This window comes from Centropristis striata, chromosome 13 (genome assembly GCF_030273125.1).
Source record: "Centropristis striata isolate RG_2023a ecotype Rhode Island chromosome 13, C.striata_1.0, whole genome shotgun sequence".
Classification (NCBI taxonomy): Eukaryota; Metazoa; Chordata; class Actinopteri; order Perciformes; family Serranidae; genus Centropristis; species Centropristis striata.
The window spans coordinates 29,892,235-29,911,892 of NC_081529.1; the positions used below are offsets into that span (position 1 = coordinate 29,892,235).

Consider the following 19,658-nt stretch of genomic DNA (forward strand, 5'->3'; position numbering starts at 1 on the left):
TAAATATACTAATGTATGGTAATGCTTTTCTAGCTCCTGTGTGGAGCCCTGAACTGTTGCGTCAACGAGCTGCGATTGCGGCTTAATGCCACAGATACAGCGGCATCTCTACCATGGGTCCATGCTGCTTATCATGAGTTCAAGAACCGACTGCAAAACCTCTCCAGAATGATCTGCATTGAGCCCCAAGTGACCAAGCACCTCTTGATGAATCATCATACCAGAGACGGGGTTGAACTGGTGAGCCTTTAAAGACTGTTTACATAATTTAAGTTATACTTTTATTTTGTGTTCAGCTTGCATGATATTGACTTGTTGATGTGATATTTAAGAACATTCATATGATCATATTCCCCTTGCCCCCAAGATACTCGACGTGTATGCTGCTTTTGCATGTGTGGAGTACCTGGAGCCTCAATACTTGGACACAGACGCCCAAAGACAAGCTTGGCTGAGGCGGGTCAAAAAACTCCAGGTTCCCATTGAGTTGATCTGCTCAGAGGACATAGTGAGACGATATGGAGAGAGGAGCAAGGTGATCGTCCGCAGAGTCCAGTAAGTCAAGATTAACTAAACATATCCAAATGGTCCAAGTAAGGACAGGTAGAACTAGCTACAGCTGTGTCTGCATTGTGTTGAATGAGTTTTATTTTTTGTCTTTGTTCTTAGAGCTGGATGGAATAGGATATTCTCTCTCTCTCTATTTGTGGAACACATGTTGTTGGGCATTGAACAGGTGGAGAAGAAGCTGACACCTTTAGTTCTGGAGCATACAAAAGGGCTTTGCCAGGTTGGTTTTGGTTTTTTTTACTGTCCTGACAAACAAAAATGCATAGACAGTAACCACAATAATTCCCCCGTATATAACAAAATGTATTATGTCTCTTTCATAGATACTGGAAAAAAATTCAGACCTCAAAACTCAGCAGTCATTTGAGGCAGTAATCTCTTTACTCAAAACCTGCAAAGATGGGGCCGATGAATGCATCTTCAGGTAAAAAATTCAGTTTTCCAACGTTTGAATCTCCCCCTCTGTACTTTGCTTCCACCTTAACCGTTATCACCTGTTTATGTTTTCTGCAGGTTTGGTCTAAAACTGTGCCCAGTGTGTATGGGAGACCCCCAAGATCCGCTCTGCCTACCATGTGAACACATCTACTGTGTAGCCTGCATCAAACAGTGGTTGATCCCTGGCCAGATGTACTGTCCCCTCTGCATGCAGCCAGTTGAGGACAACTTCCCCATGGTTCCTTCAGATGCCATAGGGTGGGTAACTGCATGTGGATTAGAACAATGGGAACTGATTTTCCACACACAAGGACCTTTGATGTACCCTTAGCTGTTATTAGTTCCTTCATAGAATTGATAGTAACTTCATCCTGTGTGAATCTGGTATGAAATGCATTTTTAATGAAAGGTGTTTTAACTCGTGTCTCTTGTTTTGTGTAGCATTCTCGTCAAACAACACGCTCAGTTCAGGAAGCAGTGCAATGCTTTCTTCATCGACCTGGTGTCCACTGTGTGCTTCAAGGACAACTCTCCCCCCTGTCCAGCTGTTATTCTCCATTTGCTGTCGTTTCTCATGGTGGAAGCAAACACTGTTCCCATTCTCAGAGGTAGGACACTTCACTGTAGGACACTTTCACAGTTTTTTTATTTTTTTAAAAGAATAAAGGCAGTTATTGATTGATTGATGTCAGCCCTGACTTTTTTTTTTTTTTGTCCAGTTAATCGACAAACTCTGACAAAGGCGCTTTCTCCATTTGATGACTCTGTGGATAAAAATCCAGTGGTCCGGTCAGTAGTGCTCAAACTCCTGCTGAAGTACAGGTGAGGTGCTATGGTTGCACATTGCACAAAGCCTTCTTGTGTACGCTTGTTATGTACACTGTTTCTCATTTTTGTTTAAATTTGTTTCTGAAGCTTCAATGAAGTTAAAGGTTACCTGCAGCAGCATCTGGTGGCAGTTGAGCAGAGCAACATCTTGGAGGAGACGGATAAAACTGAACTCTACTCGTTGTACATTAACTGCCTGGAGGTACACATGAATATATAATGGAGTTAAAGCCTTTTGTTTCGTTCAGCAACACTTGTTAAGATAAATTAAATGCAAATTCATAGGACTTTTTTTTCCCTTCCTGTAGGATTCCATGTTTGAAAGGTTGCAGTTCAGGTCCGTTGAAGACCAGCGGGTGTGTCTGCAGGATGAAAACGCCTTTCTGACGGAGTACCTGCAATCACATGGTCAATCTGCTGAAACAGCCACCGTGGAGTATCTGCAGCAGGTGGCCAGAGTGCGTATGGACCTGGATATGGCTGTAAGCCTCATTGTAGAAAAACTCAGAACCACAGGTTTGTAGTTTTGATTTTTCTCACATTCTGTACAGTGATTTATGATTGGTTTGCATGTAGATTGTCTCCGTTGTACCAAAATGTCATGCTTCTCTTTTTAATCACAGCAGAGGCTCAGCGGGCCGGTGGAACCCCAGCCTTCCTGACCAGCGTAGTGAACTTGTGTAGGCGCAGTGGAAACGACTGGTATCGTGTCTACTTGATCCGTAAGATCTGCAGCCAGCATGGAGTGGAGTTTGTCCTGAAACTCCTCAAGAAGGATGGAATGAGCTGGCTCTTCCCTGAAGAAGTGCTGCACAAGGTTCAGTTACCCACTTTGTGAATTTTAGTGCCCAAATGAAGACAGGATTGAATTCTAAATGTAGTGCGAGCAGTGACTAAATAGTGTGGTTCAATTTTCATTACACCCAGAGTGAAGAAGCCACCCCTATAGACCAGTATCTTGTGTGCGGGGAGCACTACAAGACCATCAGAGATGCTGTTGCTAAGGGAGTTATGGAGGGAAAAGTGGACGGACTGGATGAGACTTGCGAGGTAATACTGCATGACATATTGCTGGTAACTGCATTGGTAGAGGACGCTGTTGTTTACATGTTTACACAGATGTTTTGTTGGCCTTTTTTTCATAGGGGTGCAGATGCTCACCGCAGCATACAACAGTTTATCTTCTGTTGGCGCTGTACAGAGAAGTCACAACTCTCTACAAAGAAGCCAGTGCATCATTCCATCCCAAGCCTGAGGTAGATCCTTACATTAAGACTTTTTATTTATATCTGCCATATATTTTTCTGGCCAATATTCAACGCCATAACTTTTATTGTGACCATATTTCAAATTTGCATCTGGTAAGGTATATTTATATTCAAGTATCTTTGTACCTACAGCAACTGGAAGCCCTGTTGACCTTCATCGAGAAGTCCAAATTCCTAGACAGCCCTCAGTTGAAGGCGTTTGCCAAGGCTCTGGTGACCAACCAGCTCGGGCCGTTGGTTGTTCGTCCAGGGGCCTCTGGTGCCCATTCTGTCTTTGTGGACCTATCCATTCACCTGGCTGCTGTCTTGCTCTTTGGGAACCAGGGGATCTTAGCTCCCCTGCAGCAGCTGGCAATGGCACCTGCCAACATGCAGGTATGACTACTGTCGGCTGCTTTCAGTGTTGACAACCAGGCCTCCTCTTCTCCAAGTCAATTAAAAGTTTTTTATCTGTTGGTACAGGCAGCCTTCTTGCCCACCATGCCCGAAGACATGTTAGTAGTGGCTCAACAAGCTATGGGACATTTGCAGTGGTACCGTAAGTAAAAAAAACCAAATACAACAAAATATCGTTGAAAATTTTATACAGCCATGCTTAATACTTAAAACGTACTTTTTGATTTATTCTTACTACAGATTGTCCAAATGGTCACCCCTGTACTATTGGAGAGGCATGTTATCTTCAGTCTGTATCATTATACGTTTGTAATTGGGCACTTTTTGTAGTATTGTTGAATTTTGTTTCTTTTTCTCCAGTGCGGCCAGCCCATGGAAAAAAGTCGTTGTCTGGACTGTGGTGTAGAGATTGGGGGAGAGAACCACCGGCCTGTGACTGGATTTCAACCTGCTCAGTTGCAGTAAGTTGTCTATGAGTTTAAAGATAATATTTAAAAATATCCAAAAATGGTTAATTATATATTGTTGAATTTTGTACTTACATTATGCTAAATGTTACAACTGTTTAAAAATGAATCTGCGATTTTAATCAAGGGCAAGCTCGGTGTCCATCTCCTATCAGTGGCATCTTTTTTTATTAGCGGGTCAACTCCCTGTACAAACCTCCTGAACAATGAACACTGAAAGAGTCTTGACTGTGAAAATGTGACTGCAACACCTTTTTTGCTCTATTTTTTGTTAATGTTGTGATTGAGAGACCTCAGTGGCAGAAAATATCATATTGCATGTTTAATTTGGGGAAAAAAGGAACTGTATATTATCTTATTTTCTTTTAATGTGTATTAATTTATGAATTGTCTTCTCCCAGGGGTGACCGCACTCAGACAGGCCACATCCTCGGCGACCCCAGCCGCAGGGACAATCCAGACATGCTGGACACAAAGAGCATTTCTCCTGTTCCCTTCACCATGGTCCGAATGCTGACTCACATGGCCATGCTGCTGGGCACCTGCAGCAACCTACAGGTAGCTTAAATTATGAGTACACTTCTTTTGGAAAATATTCTTTAGTGTTGAGAAATGCAGCAAATAACATAATATAATAATAATAATATAATAATATAATAATGCATCATTCTAGTGTTGATATCCTGCTGTTTGTGTTTAAGAGGGGGGATTCTGACCTGTCATCTTCTATATTTGTGTTTCTAGTCTATCTCTACCATCATCAAGCCTCCAGTACCTGACCCAGGTGCTTTCCTATTTGCTCACCTGCGAAAGGACTTGGAGCATCTCATCAGATCTCTGGGTAAAGGGACAGACGACACAGTCAACGCTGTTCACCTGCTCATCAGCAGCCTCCTAGAACCCAGACAGCAACAAACATGTAAGGAACAACCAACCTACTCAAAAACTATATGTTGTGTTAGGGCTGGGCGATATATCGATATAAAAAATATATTGATATATTTTTAAATGTGATATGGAATTAGACCATATCAGATATATTCATTTAGTTCAAATTTGAACTGTGATCCTTGCTCCAGGCAAGCTGCGGCTTTTATTTAAGATATTGTTTTATTTAAATGTGCATTTTATGGAGCTTTGATTTAAAAAAAAAAAAAAAAAAAAAAACACAGTATACAGTATTTATGTTAACTTAAATATATGGTTTCCATAAAACTACTTGTGACATGTCCTATTTGACTTTGATTGAACATCTGCTCTCACTTTGCGATAAAAATATAGGGATATATCGGGATATGACTTTTGGTCAATATCGCCCAGCCCTATGTTGTGTTAATTTTAGTAGCATAATACAAGGTTTTAGGTTTTTTTTTGCGATCAACTTTTTATTGACTTAACACCAGTCTATATACCAACCTGTGTCCACCAATGTAGTACAGCTTTGTCACTGTTTTCACCTCAGGTCTCAAGGTAGTGAAAGTAAGTTTATAAAGTCTGCTGCTGCTGGGAAATTTCTAGGCTGCAGGACAGTGACACAAAATAGGAAAGAAGGGAAAGGGGTGCCCTCTAGTGGTCACAAATTGTGTGACGTTCATATGAAATTTCTGTACACAAGAGATGTTTTAAAGGTGGATTTATTTTAAGTCAACAAATGAAGGATTTGTAGGTAAGGATTGCCCTTTTAATACTACTTTAGCTTGATATATGATCCAAGATATTGTTATGTAATAACAGTGGTAACCTATAATAACTTCAGACAGCTTTAAATTATGTGCAATGTTTTTTTTACCTTCCCACCTACTAGGATACATTTTGGCTCCTCTAAAATGAAATACTAGATTCACTGGATACCTTCTACTATTAAACACAGCCGTTTTTTCCTTTCAGGGCCTGTTCCATATGACAATGTGCTCTCCACAAAAGAAAGGAGAAATGGATGGGAGATGGAAGTGAGCAATGTCATCATCACACCTCAGCTCAAGGTAGATAGAAATACTTTGGATTATGTATAAAAAGGGAAGAAATAAAGCAGAAAGTCTAACGTCATCAAATATTTCTGCCTGTTCGAAAGAGATTTGATAGAACATGTTGTTTTCCTCTCCTCCACAGCACTTGGATAGACAGCTAAAAGAGGTGAACACATTCATCCGGACGGACTCTCGCATCTCTGCCAATCCAATCATGATGTTAATGTTTGGCGATCCTCGTCTCTTCTTGGCCTCTCTTCCCCAAAATTCTCTGATCCACCGTTCTGCCGTGTGGAGCTGCAGGGAGAAAGTGTCTCTGCTGAGCCTCACCCACATTGTGGAGCAGAATGATGGCAAAGACACCCTGCCGGTGCTCTGGAGATTTCTGCATAAGGTAAGAAAACGGTGACCCATCGTGAAAGTCCATTTTTAATGGACAGCAAAAGAACACTGTGTTGTTTTCAGCAGGTCCCCTACACTTCAGCTTTCTACACCCCTCAGCTTTACAAGAAGTAGTGAGTGACTAACAAGCTTTAATTTACCCCTGTTTTTGTTATGGAAAGTATTATAACCAATTTAATAATAAATCTCTGTGCAAAACCTTCCCTGCAAAAACTTATAAGTGGCTTCATTGCTCTGGTTATAATGAAAATTGAACGAAAATATGTTATTACTGCGAGCATTACATTTAGAAGACAACATGACCTTCATTTGGGCACTAAAATTGAAAATCACAATGTGGATCATTTATATTAAAGCTGAAGTAGGCAGACAGTGAGTACAGTGAGACTTCCTCCTGTAGCTTTCCTCCTCCCCTCTCTACTTACAAAACATGCTCGACTGTTTTCATAATTGCGTACAAGTCACAAACCTCATTTCATAGCTACACAGCACATTAAATTATGATTCTGAAAACATTTATGATGAGGAATAGGCAAAGCAGAAACAGAATCTCCATTAATATTTGCTCAGCGCTGCCTAATTTGACATTTTTTTCAAATGACAGCTGCATTCAAGACTCTGATTGGTTGTTTTTGTTACACAGTGGATTTTTTTTTTTATGTATTACTTTCCGGATATAGTGATAGTTTTAACACTTATGACAAAAAGTTGTTTGTGTAATAACTACCAACTTTTACTTTAATTAAGAAAATAACATTCATATACTTAAGTTTGAGATCACTGAGTTCATTGTGTATGGTGCCACAATTGCCAGAAATCCTAAATTATTTTATATGCCAGAAGAATTATCTTGATATATAAAACAACATATCTATAGAAACCAGCCAAGACCGGCTCACACAACTATTTTTTTCACAGTTCATGAAGAGCATTTAACAAGCAGTTATCTGAAAACACCACTTTTTAAAAACTTTTTTCTTTTAGGAGGCAGAGCTCCGACTGGTGAAGCACCTTCCTGACATCCTCACGCTCCAGAGAGATCTGGTCAAGAAGTTTCAGAATGTCACCGAGCTGACTTGTGGCAGCATCGCCGAATTCCTCCAGAGTCAGAAAGCAGGTACTGAAACTAACTGTCTGTGCTAGTACTTCTCAACTTGCATGACTCACTTACACAAGAGGTACACCGTTCCTAATTACCTCTTTCTGGGAAATGTCACAGTAAAATAGTTGGAGACGTAGAGTTTAAAAACCTCCCTGCCAAAGAATGAGTTGTTTTAACCTGGAAGGAGACAATGATTGAGTATTCTACAGAGAGCTAAATCTCTTCCACACGGGAGACGTCTTAATATGCTGCAGTCAGTCTATCCAATGTACTGCAAGTGTAGTCTCCAGTTGACGTGTGTCAGCTTGGGATGACATTTTTGTGCCTTTCATGTGTGCAGTGTCGCTGAGAGCCTGGTATGATAAATACATCAAAATCTTCCTGAAAACCTGGAACCAGCTCCGAGTGTCTCTGGCCACTAACGGTAAACACAAACACACTTTGTTCCACTCACACCGGCCCGTCCAACATCGTCATCTGACTTGAATTGAAATGCTCTTCTTTCAGGTGAGATCAAGATCCCGGCTGAGTTCTGCCAGGAAGACCTATACCTCAACAGTGACTTCAAGGTGCTGTTGCCACGGCGACAAGGCCCGGGCCTGTGCTCTACAGCCCTGGTCAGCTACCTCATCGCCCTGCACAATGAGCTGATCTACTGTGTGGATAAGCACACTGAAGAGGAGACCAGGTGGGGGCGCTCATGCCACATTTTTCTAACTTGCACATTTGGCTGTAACAACACAGTAAACTTCTTCCTCAAATATAAATGGCTATATTAAGACTTAACAATAGAAAAATAACTTTTTAATCAAAAAGTAATTGGAAGAAAGGGGGGAAAAAATAAAAATGCATTTTTTTAATTTTATTTAACCTTTATTTAACCAGGGAATATCCCATTGAGATTAAGAACCTCTTTTTCTTTAAGGGAGCTCTGGCCAAGAAGCAGCAAACACAAAATACAGTTACATATTTACATAAGACACAGATCTTAAACACGTTATGAGAAAAAAGTGCATATTGTGGATATGGCCTCGATAACTCTCAGTTTGGATTTAAAAGTGCTCAAAGAAACTAAGTCAGTTAGTTTCCAGTGTTTCTGTAGCATATTCCATGCATGAGGTGCAGAGTAAACAAATGTTCTTTTACCCAACTCTGTACGAGCAGAAGGGACAGAAAGCAACAATTGATCTTGTGAATGAAGAGAATAAGATCCAGCATTTCTCACAGTAATTAAGGTGCAAATGTACGAAGGCAGCAGTCCCAATATTGCCTTATAAAGTATAACAGTATACCAATGAAAGTATACCAATGACTAGCCCTTGGAGTGGCCAGAGCAGGCCATCCTACCTGAGAGTATAATTCACAACAGTGAGTGGACATCTTACAGTTAGAAATTAACCTCAAAGAAGCAGGTAACGCTTTATAATAAGGTACTTAATAACCATTAATTAACAAGTAATAAGGCATTGTTCTCGCTTTAGATCCGGTAGTTGCAAAAAGCATAGTTAACTTATAGTTAACTTATAATAGATGAGCAATAAAGTATATTTTAATATCAATAAGCAAACAAAATAAGATTAATAAAGGCATGGCAAAGACATAATGGGTGGGACATGGGTGTTTGTAATGCCATTATTAACACTTATATAAGCTTATAAACACACAATAATGTTAATTAGCATCTTGTAAGGACTCTTTTTTTTAAATTTTGTATAGCACTTTGTGTTGCATTTTTATGTATGAAAAGCGCTATATAAATAAAGTTTGATTTGATTAAAAGGGCCTTATTACTTGTTAATTAATGGTTATTACAAGGACCTTAATATAAAGCGTTACCAAGAAGCATGATAAACAGTATCAATCATTCTAAGACATTGAGCAGCAGCATTCATGTACAATTCATGTTTGCAGACATATTCCCATTATACATAACAACTGGCTGTTTATCTGTTTATGCCTCCCACAGCTACAGAGTGAGCCCTGCGGATCTGACTGACCTGCATGTGATCCGGTATGAGCTGGAGAGGGACCTGATGCCTCTGGTCCTCTCCAACACCCAGTACAGCATCGAGAGGGGTCAGGAGACTCTTCATGAGTACGACTTGCCCAAGATCCAGCAACAGATCGTCTCCCGCTTCTTACTGGGCAAACCTTTCATCACCCTCAATGTGAGCGATTGAAAACATTTTTGAAAAAGCACAGTCAAGATTTTTTTTGTACGGAAAATTATTAAAATACCATGTTTCTGGTGCCGCTTTCCCTTTTCCTCAGGGCATCCCAACACTGGTGAACAGACATGACCGCAACTATGAGATTATCCTAAAGGATGTGAATGCTAAAGTCCAGCAGGTATGGGGCCCATCTTTTATTTATCATATATAATAGACTTTAATACCATTAATCATTGACTTAAGAAACATCACTGATTTATTTTTATTTTTACATATTTTTATTATTTTTTCTTGAACTTGTAATTAAATATTGAAAAAAACACTAGAAAATAAATGTAAGAAAGAGATGAATAAATAATATGAAAAATAAATAAATAGAAATAACGTAACAAACCAAAAAAAACATACTAAATATCCAGTCAATTTAATATACAAAAATATATCAAAATAAAACCAAAATATATTGTATCAAATATGTTATCGTGCACTGCCACAACTGAAAACATGTATTGATTGGTTGATTGATTGATTCAAGTTTATTTCAAATATGAAAACAAAATAATAAAAAAAAGAGTCAGACAAAACATTTAACATGACATGTAGAATACATATTCGAAAAGGAGTGTGAAGAAGTGAAACTTATAAACTCCCAGCCCCTCTCCTTAAATATGACAAGTTAAAATCCTTGTCTAAACATGTCTTGTATTACAAAACATAAATATAATTTACCTATACACCGTAATTATACATACATACATACATACATACATACACATGCCCACATATGCATGCATACACAAACACACGCACACATACATACGAAAGGAAAAGAAACAACAACACAAAATGACAACCAGTGTAAAAAAGATAGAAATATAGATATATGTTTATATAAATAAACACAGTATCCTCATAATACTTGGTCCCTGTTCCTCTGGAAAATAGTGTCTTTCAACATGATTCACAATATTGGTTTTATCTGGATTATCTTGCTTTCATAGTATTTGGAAGCCAAAATCTTAATTGCGAATAAAAATTTTTTTAAATACCCTGCCGTAATATATAATATATTAACATGATTCTGTAGATAATCCCCTCATGAGATGATATGACTGGTGTCTGTGTGCCAACAGGAGCCTCTGCAGACTCTCACCCTGTTCGCCGTGGCTGGGGAGCTGCACTCCTACAGCGAGGCGTGTGAGGCGTTGTCCACGCTGGAAGTGGCCCTCGGTTTCCTCGCCATGACCGGGGGAGAGCCTCAGATGCAGCTGTCCTGCTACCTGGAGGAGGTGCTGCAGATGGGAAACCAGATGGCTCCGCATATCCTCAAGGTCGGTTTATCTTAGACACCAGTTATGATATCCTGTTGCATTTTATCGCACTTTCACAGTCAATCTTGTTACTTTGTATACAAGCAAAGAGGAGCTTCTTTGTTATCATTCTATACTTTTACTCCAGAGTATTGGATTTAAATGTTGTTTTTAATTTGTGTGGGTCTTTTTTTTTTTTTTATGTGCTGGTCATGAGATAAAAACTTAATGTTCTTCCTGTTTTGCTGATAGGCTCTGAGCATGTGCTGCCTAAAGCATTGTGTGGCTCTGTGGCAGCTGTTGGCCTCACTCAAATCAGAACATATGCTGAGGCTCAAGAGGGTAAGCAAAAATATATAGATGGTTTCTAGGGGTGCACCGATTGCAATTTTTAAAAAGCCTGACCTACCGTTTCCGATTTTGGCCTATACCCATTTTTTAGCATACACCTTCAATGTTTGAATCTTATTTTATTGAAAAACAATAACACAGCAGTATTTTTCTTTAACAAATAAAGGAAATCACAATGTCTGAGGTAGTTAATAAAATATTGAACTTAAAATTGAGCGTGCTCTGGGTGACTGTTGTCACGTGATAGACGCTAATCCGACTGTGTGAGCGTGAGCACGCTAAGATCGGTTTGACGAAAAATAATCGGCCGATCGCTGATCCCGCAAAATTAAGGAAATCTGTGCCACCCTTAGTGGTTTCACTTTGGAACTTTTGTGTATTACTACTTTTTTTTTTTTTTGCATATTTTATTCTTTCTCTGTAATCTTCAGGATCCATTTATGGACGTCTCAGAGCAGTACAAACAGGCCCTGAGCGAGGACGGGCAGAGGCTCCTGACTGGCTTCTTTTCTAAGAGCAGCGCTGACTCTTTCCTGCTGGAGATGCACGAGTTCCTGGTGCTGGTCCTTAAAAAGCCCAACGCATCTGATACCTTCAGGCCTGATTGGAGGTAAAAACAAACTGTTTTTAATGTTTGTCTATAAATTTAGTATGCAGCAATCCAACTTTTTCAGTTCTGATAGCGATAACGATACCTGTGTTTGGGGTTTTGGCCGATAAAAGTACTGATCTGACACCAGATAATCAATAAGCTGTATGCCTCTCTGAGTGGGAAGTAACTGGGATCATTCTTTTATGTGAAAGGCAACATCAGACTCATTGCTTTCCTAACACTGTAAAACAAAATGTTACAATACATAGATATAGATTCACTGATTTTTTTCTTTTTATTTAAGTAATAAATCATGCACCAGCAGCTTGGTGCATCCCTACTATAATTTCTTGAAATCATGTCCAAAATTAACGCTAGAAAAACCCATTGCGTGCTGTTCTTTGTTAAAATAAAGTGGATGTTTTTCCTTTCCAACTTTGAGCCCCGTTGGCGGGATTTAGTGTGCTGCACGCAAACAAACCTGCAGTTAACTTTGTAAGGGTTGGCTCTCTGCATATTACAGTTGGTTGACCTGGAAAAGCCGGAGACGAAAGGTTATTTTGTAAATTTCTTTTTCGAATGTATTTTGTTTGATTGGGCTCTGGGACAAGTTGAAAAACTAAGCCTAAGTAAATTCTGTGCTATTTTCTCTATCAATAATTCAAAATGTAACCCTGCCTCAGTGAAGTCAGCTAGGTGTTTTAGCTACGTACTGTTTTATTCAGACCGTAGTGTGTTCTTGTGTGTTTTTCTGTGTTAAAGTGTGTCAGATCACATGTATGTTTCTTCTCCTAAAAGCCTGAAAGTAACACTGGTGTCAATAAAAAATAATAATAATAATAATAATAAAATGAAATAAATAAAAAATAAAAAAAATGGAGAAAAAAATAAAATTAAATAAATTTTAAAAAAATGGAGAAAAAAATAAATATAATAATACATAATAATAATAAAAGTATACATAATTAAAATTAATTAAATAACAATTATTTGTTTTTGTGTGTTTAAGTGTGTCAGATCACATGTATGTTTCTTCTCCTAAAAGCCTGTATATAAATTGTATTTATTTATAAATAAATAAATAAAAATGGAGAAAAAATTTTAAATAAATAAAAATTAAAAATGGAGAAAAAAATGAATATAATAATAATACACAATAATAATAAAAGTATACATAATTAGAATTAATTAATTAATTAATTAATTAAATAAAATTATTTGTTTTTCTGTGTTTAAGTGTGTCCGATCACATGTATGTTTCTTCTCCTAAAAGCCTGAAAGTCACGCTGGTGTCTTACTTGGAGCGCAAAGACTTGGACACCCCCCCTGATGTAGAGGAGCTCTTCCCAGAGGAGATCTGCTTGTCCCAGTATGTTGAAGCCTGGAAGTTCATCGTGGCCTTCAAGCAGGAACGTGGCCAGAGACAATGAAGACCAGATGAAAGCGTTGTTTTTTTTTTCCCCTCTGCCTCATTTATTTGATATTCTTGAATTCCTCAGATGACGTTTACAATCATGATGAATCAAACAGTATTGAAGCCGTATGGATGTGTGATGTGTTCTGTATTTTACACATATTTATGCAGAGACGTGCCTTTTTAAGAGCACTAATGTTGATCTTAATAGTGCCACAAAATAAGAGTACAGTTCACCTGTAACAAGATGTGAACTTTGAGGTTCTTTTGGGTTATCTATAGGATATTTTCTAGATCTTTTTCAACATGTGCATCTTCTGTACAGTTGAACATCTTCTTTCTTGCACTTTACTTGTACTGTGAATCTGTCTGTCCCGCAGAGGCAGGAATCAGAATTCTACTCAGGTACAAATGTGGAAAAACTCAAGGGTCTAAAAAAAAAAATCATGCTGACCTAAGTCACTTTATCAAGTATACAGTGTCTTTTCACTTTGCTTAAAAAAGCTGTTGTGTCCTTTCCATTCCTTTTTTTTGTATCACTGTTTATTTGTGTAATGTTGGCATATTATGTGTATGTAAAAGTTGCACTTGTTTTTCTTCTACTTTTTAAATGCACTGTCTTAAAAAACCATAACAAAAGTTTCCTTAAAGTTTCCTTCCTTTCCATTGCATTCCAGATTTGACTTTTTTTCCCCATTTATTGTACTTGAACGTTCCATTTAATGTTTGGCATAATTACAGACTATAATATCCAGTAATTGTCCTACATGTCTAGTTATTTTTTATGTGTGTGCAGTAATACAACCCCGATTCCAAAAAAGTTGGGATGCTATGTAAAACGTAAATAAGAACAGAATGCACCAAATTAAAATTTCAGTGTATATGTACATAAACAAAAGTTTATCGGTTTGGACGTAAAATAAATATATATTGTCTCTGGAGGGTTTTAAATTGAATATATGTCACAAAGGATTAGCAAATTATTGCATTAGGTTTTGTTTACGTCTTCCAAACTTTTTTAGAATCAGGGTTGTTCATACTTCTTCCAATAAAGCATAAATATCACCTTTTGGGTTCTTGTGTTTGTGTTCTTGTTCTATGTTTTGTGTATTATGAGATAATAAGATATAACAACATATACATGCTTCAAATGTGACACCTTCAACTTGCTGGTTTGGCACAATCACTGAGCAATATTGCTGTAATTTCTATAGTTATTTTTCAATACGTTACATCAGTAAAAATATGTTTTGCAAATGTTTCCATCTGCCATTGTAGACAAACTATTATTTCTTTAGTCAGCTATAAATTGGACTCTGAGTAGTATAAAATCCTGTATTCATAGTGGAGTGTGACAGTAGAATATTTAGCTCAGCAGGGGTTTGGCAACAAGTACAGTAATGAAATGTGGATGGCGTGCTTAGATTCACCTCCTGTGAGACTAAACATCATTTAAGGGCCTAAGCAGATTCCATTGTGTCTTTTGTCATTTTTGTTTCTTGTGTGATGTTGCCATCAACTTAAATGGCACTGCCCAAATGACAAAAGGGAAAACATATTTTCTCATTTATCTCAAGTAGTATCTGCCCAAAGAGATGATTTTGGTTTTACTTTGCCAGATTTTAAGATCTCTATCTCTGACATTTTTGTTGCTGCTCCTTTTTAGTTCCCTCTGTGTGCATGGGCGAATTATGGGACAATTGTCCCCTGGGCACAGCATGCAGGCCCTGCCATTTTTCCTACCTAGGAGCAAGAGCACTGGCTTTGTAAGAAAAATAAATGCTGTTTGTGCTTTTACGTCTCCCTGTAGTTGTTACACATCTCCCTGTGGGTGTGTCTCTATGTGGTAAGTGTGTGGTCATTTTGTGTCTTTTTGTGGTTTTGTGACTTTGTGGTCATTTTAAGGCTCTTTGTGGTTGTTTGGGTTTCTGTGGTAGTTTTGTATATTTTATTACCTTGTTATTCTCATTGTGTGTCTCTGTGGTATGTTTGCTTCTATGTGTGCTTTTTATGCCTCTGTAGTCATTGTGCTAGTCTTTGAGGCAGTCTTTTGTCTTTATTGTCATACTGTGGTTGTTTTGTGTCTTTGTGGTCATTTTGTGTCTTTATGGCTCTTTGTGGTTGTTTGGGTTTCTGTAGTAGTTTTGTATATTTTATTTATTACCTTGTTATTTTCATTATGTGCCTCTTTGTGGTATTTTTGCATCTATATATGTGCTTTTTATGTCTCTAGTCTTTGAGGCTATTTTGTGTCTTTGTTGTCATTTATTGGTTGTTTTGTGTCGGTTTTGTGTCTTTGTGGTCATTTTACATGTCTTTGTGGTTGTGTTGTGTCCCTCTGTGGTAGCTTTGTGTATTTTTTTGTGATTGCTTTCTGTCATTTTGTGTTTCATTGTGATATCTCTGCGCCTATTTGTGTTTTTTCTGCCTCTGTGGTCACTTTGTTCCTCTCTGTGGCTGTTTGTGGTCTCCTGTGGCTCTTTTGTGTCTATTTTCAGTTGCTTTGCTTCTCTTTGAGTCATTATATATTCAGTTATTCATTCATGTTTATCTGTGTTTGAGATCCCCAATAGATTATCGACAACCTTACTACTGTAGGTCACAAACAAATTGCTCTCTATTTACATGTTACATCACAGCCAAAAGCCAACAGAGGCTTTCCGTGATGGAGTGCTCAGGAAATGGCTGCCTGCCTAAGGTTACGTGACTTTCTGACCCTCTGTTGGTGGGAGCTCAATGTGTTTCTGATCAGGCCGATGGAAATGATAAAGACAAGACAGCCACAAGACTGCTGCTGGACGGCTCCTTAATTCAATTTCCTCTATACCAAAGCAGTGTTTAGCATAACAATGACAAATGGAAGCATGCGCCTGTGAAAGTAAACCATGCCAGCGACCACCCCCTAGGAGTCTGCAGCCAGTACACATGATACCTATAAGAGGAGTCACAGACAGATCTGGTTTCCAGATTCCACCTGGGTTTATCTCAGTGGCATAATGAATCGAATCATGATGAAATAGCGGTTTCATGCTGACTGAGAACCAGAGCTGCCATTCCATCAGGCTAAGGTGATGCTGACATGTGCTATCTATCCATGTCCTCGCTGCTCATTAGCAAGCCCCAAAATGTGGAAGTACTGTACATGGGGTTAATAAACACACCCACAAATGGGTCATGGGGCTTGCTTTGCGCAACTCAGTTTTGTAGAACAAGCCTCACTGAGCAAGTTCAATCACTTTCACTTCCACTTCTGTAGGCTTCAAAGCCGCCATGCCAGCAGTACAAAGACAGGACACAAAGGGGCCAAATTATTTCCTCTGCTCCCTGTTTGTTTTTTTGTCTTTGTCTCTTGATGAGAAGGAATTGGGGGCAAAATTACTGTGCATCGTGGCTCATATTTAATTATATTCATGGTTGATGGACAGTTGGGATCAGGTCACAAGCATGAGGGCTTTATTTATGAAAATCTGGATAATGATGTGCAGAAATTACCTCCTTGTGTTTGCAGCTACAGTAAGTTGGAGGCTTTGACTCCGGTGGCTGAATTATGAGCATTTAGGGCTCATTTGTCTCCAAATAAGTACAACGGTTGTAACTCTGCTGGGTCAATAATGCACTTGTAATCAAGGCTTCGGCCAAAGTTGTCCATTTTAAAAAAACAAAAACTTTTTGGTCAAATGAGTAATGAGACTAACTTGAAACCATTATTAAAGACTAGGAAATCCGACTCTTCTATTTAAAATGATCTGGTTTTGTTTTAAATATGGCTTTCCTCGTTGCACGAAGGCTGAAGACATGCTTGTTTTAAATGTGTCCAGCTAACTTTGTTGCATTTAATCCCTCGCTTTCTCTCCACGCGGCCCCCGTCGCTCTCTCTTCTGTGAACCATTAAGGAAAGGTAAATAATATCGCATAATAATATTTAAAATTTCAGCAAAGTTAAATCTGGGTCAGCAATCTTAATCAATCCTCCCCTTCATACTTGCCTTGAGTTACTCTTTTCTATCTATTAACCCTACAGAGGTGCCCTATGAACTTCGCAATCCAGTTAAAATAATATAAAGTTCAGCTTTGAATCGTCACTGTGCCTTGATCTGTGGCGGAGCTTCAGACTTAACCCTTTGCAAAACAGCCTCAGATATTCATCACGTTTACACCTTGGGGGATCCAATATCTTTGGCAGGCGCCGTCGCCAGTCAGGCGCTCTCGGCCAAAAGGGAGCTAAGATTTTAATGATTGTGGTATGAAATCAGTACCCTGAAATACCCATGAGACCTCAGAAAGCACACCAACAGCTACTGTATTTGCTATGGGGCATTACATATGCTTTACTGGCGGTCTGGGAAAATGTTTTCTTTAAATTAGCCCTTCAGGGTGCTGCTGTTATTGCATTATTATCAAATTAGTGTATTTTAATTACTACGTCATCTGAAATGTATGTGCCAGTAGGTCACATCGGGGTGAGAGCAGAGAGCGTGTCCAGACTCTCAGGTTGCTCAGCCTGCTGAGAGAGAGAGAGAGAGAGAGAGAGAGAGAGAGAGAGAGAGAGAGAGAGAGAGAAAACCTCAGTGAGCACATCTGTGAATTATATTAGCTAATTATGTGCACTTCTCCTTGCACTCAACACTTGGGTTGTCCTCCAAGCACAAGGAAGAAATTAAGAGCACTGCTGCCATGTTGTTCTATTAAATACGTGAAGAGAAAATACAATTACTAGTTAAGTGGGAACATACCACATGGGATTATGAGAGGCACAGCATTGCAGGATTTCAGAGGGAGTTCATTTTCTGTCATGAGCAGGTTTCCCAGCAACACCGCTGTGAGATGTACATGCAAACAGAGAGCAGAAAACAGACATTATTATAAGACTTTCCTCTCCTGTCTGTCTATAATGAAATAACACAATTAAAAGTCTTTCAGGAAAAAATATTTACTTACAAAGTGATAGGCTTTCTTCAGTGGAAAATGTCTGTTTTTTTTGCAAAATACTGAGTCCCAAGTCTAGGTGGAACCTGCTGCAAAGCTCACCTTGGGCAGAGAAATCTTAACTGTACCTGATTCATAACTGCAGCTTGAATTTCAATCCCAAACTGTGTGCTACAGGCAGACAGCTCAGCCTTTGCGTTCCATAACAATAAAGCCACATATTGAATCAGATTGTTATGGTAAGATGAGAGTGTGTTTGAGAAGCCCAGAAATATGTCTAGCATTTCCCAAATAATAAGAAGAAGCAAAGGCGAGACGGGGTTACGTGTCAGGTACTGAGTTACATTTACATTGTATGAAGCTCATGCTGCTCTCACTGGCTTTTGTTTTTGGGGAAAAAAAGGTACTGCCAAAAAGGTAAAGCACTGGATACAAGCCAGTATTACAAATCCCTGCATTTTGTTTGTAGGTAGCGAATCAATTTGAAGCGCTGGGAGACAAATACTCTAATGTTACAGAATGGTGTCTGCTGTTCTCAGATGCCACTGTCTTGATCCTTCAGGAGGTCATACTTTCTGTCATCAGGTTAATGTTCCTACCATCCGTTCACACACCTGTATGCATTTCTTTTTGCAAATAATTCTATATATAATATATATATTTCTTAACCTCTCTAGTTGTGGAGTGTTACTAAGTACATTTACTTAATCCTCTGGGGTCTATGATCACACAGGCGTGATCAGATAATGTGGCTTTTTTCAAAGCGTCGCAACAAGATATGATTGTTTTAATTTGATAGTATAAAAATACTTATTCAAGTGTAAAAGTAGGATGGGATGAGGCTGGCGTGGCATTTTGGAAAAATGGAAAAAAGGGGTCTAATCATCTAACACTGTTCCTATGAATAAACATGTTTTTATGGTACTTTTTTGTGTATAGTTTTATTATATTTGAATTTTTACCTTTTAAATGTTTATATTTGCAACCTATGTTTTACATTTTTCAGGTCCGAAACAGTTAATTGAGCATATTTGTGTTTTTTGTGTGTGTCATAAACAGTATAATTTTATTTCAGATTTCATGATTTTTGTGTATTTTTGGGCTCAATATGTTAATAAAGTGGGTTAAAGTGAAAAATAATAGTCAGATCATGTTGAAGTTGTGCTGAGAAAATACCAAATACCAAACATGAGTATAGTAAATATTATGTGGTGTATAAAGGGCAAATAGGCCCAGACCCCAGAGGGTTAAGTACTGTCCTTGAGTAAAATTTTGAGGTACTTGTACTTTACTTGAGTAATTCCATTTTATGTAACTTTATACTTCTACTTCACTACATTTTAAGGTAAATATTGTACTTTTTACTCCACTACATTTAGCTGAAAGCTTTAGTTACTTAGTTACTTTTGACAAGAAAATCATGAAAAATGTATCTTGATAAGATGTTTTTTTTTTA

General features: G+C 38.4%; 1 protein-coding gene across 1 annotated transcript in view; it reads left to right on the top strand.

Annotated features, from left to right (window-relative positions):
- The window catches only part of rnf213a (ring finger protein 213a), a 35,754-nt gene extending 21,959 nt beyond the window's left edge, over positions 1-13,795 (top strand). The window contains exons 39-67 of the mRNA XM_059347392.1: positions 34-240; positions 368-555; positions 670-790; positions 894-994; positions 1,084-1,266; positions 1,450-1,616; positions 1,728-1,830; positions 1,924-2,038; positions 2,145-2,352; positions 2,460-2,653; positions 2,764-2,886; positions 2,982-3,092; positions 3,237-3,479; positions 3,567-3,642; positions 3,741-3,775; positions 3,861-3,961; positions 4,369-4,525; positions 4,712-4,886; positions 5,855-5,949; positions 6,077-6,328; positions 7,321-7,453; positions 7,779-7,862; positions 7,946-8,126; positions 9,405-9,606; positions 9,710-9,787; positions 10,743-10,940; positions 11,172-11,261; positions 11,702-11,880; positions 13,136-13,795. Of these exons, the coding sequence (XP_059203375.1) occupies positions 34-240; positions 368-555; positions 670-790; positions 894-994; positions 1,084-1,266; positions 1,450-1,616; positions 1,728-1,830; positions 1,924-2,038; positions 2,145-2,352; positions 2,460-2,653; positions 2,764-2,886; positions 2,982-3,092; positions 3,237-3,479; positions 3,567-3,642; positions 3,741-3,775; positions 3,861-3,961; positions 4,369-4,525; positions 4,712-4,886; positions 5,855-5,949; positions 6,077-6,328; positions 7,321-7,453; positions 7,779-7,862; positions 7,946-8,126; positions 9,405-9,606; positions 9,710-9,787; positions 10,743-10,940; positions 11,172-11,261; positions 11,702-11,880; positions 13,136-13,292 (4,257 nt within the window). The 3' untranslated portion in view covers positions 13,293-13,795. The remainder of the gene's footprint in view (positions 1-33; positions 241-367; positions 556-669; positions 791-893; positions 995-1,083; positions 1,267-1,449; positions 1,617-1,727; positions 1,831-1,923; positions 2,039-2,144; positions 2,353-2,459; positions 2,654-2,763; positions 2,887-2,981; positions 3,093-3,236; positions 3,480-3,566; positions 3,643-3,740; positions 3,776-3,860; positions 3,962-4,368; positions 4,526-4,711; positions 4,887-5,854; positions 5,950-6,076; positions 6,329-7,320; positions 7,454-7,778; positions 7,863-7,945; positions 8,127-9,404; positions 9,607-9,709; positions 9,788-10,742; positions 10,941-11,171; positions 11,262-11,701; positions 11,881-13,135) is intronic.
- The last annotated feature ends 5,863 nt before the right edge of the window (positions 13,796-19,658 follow it).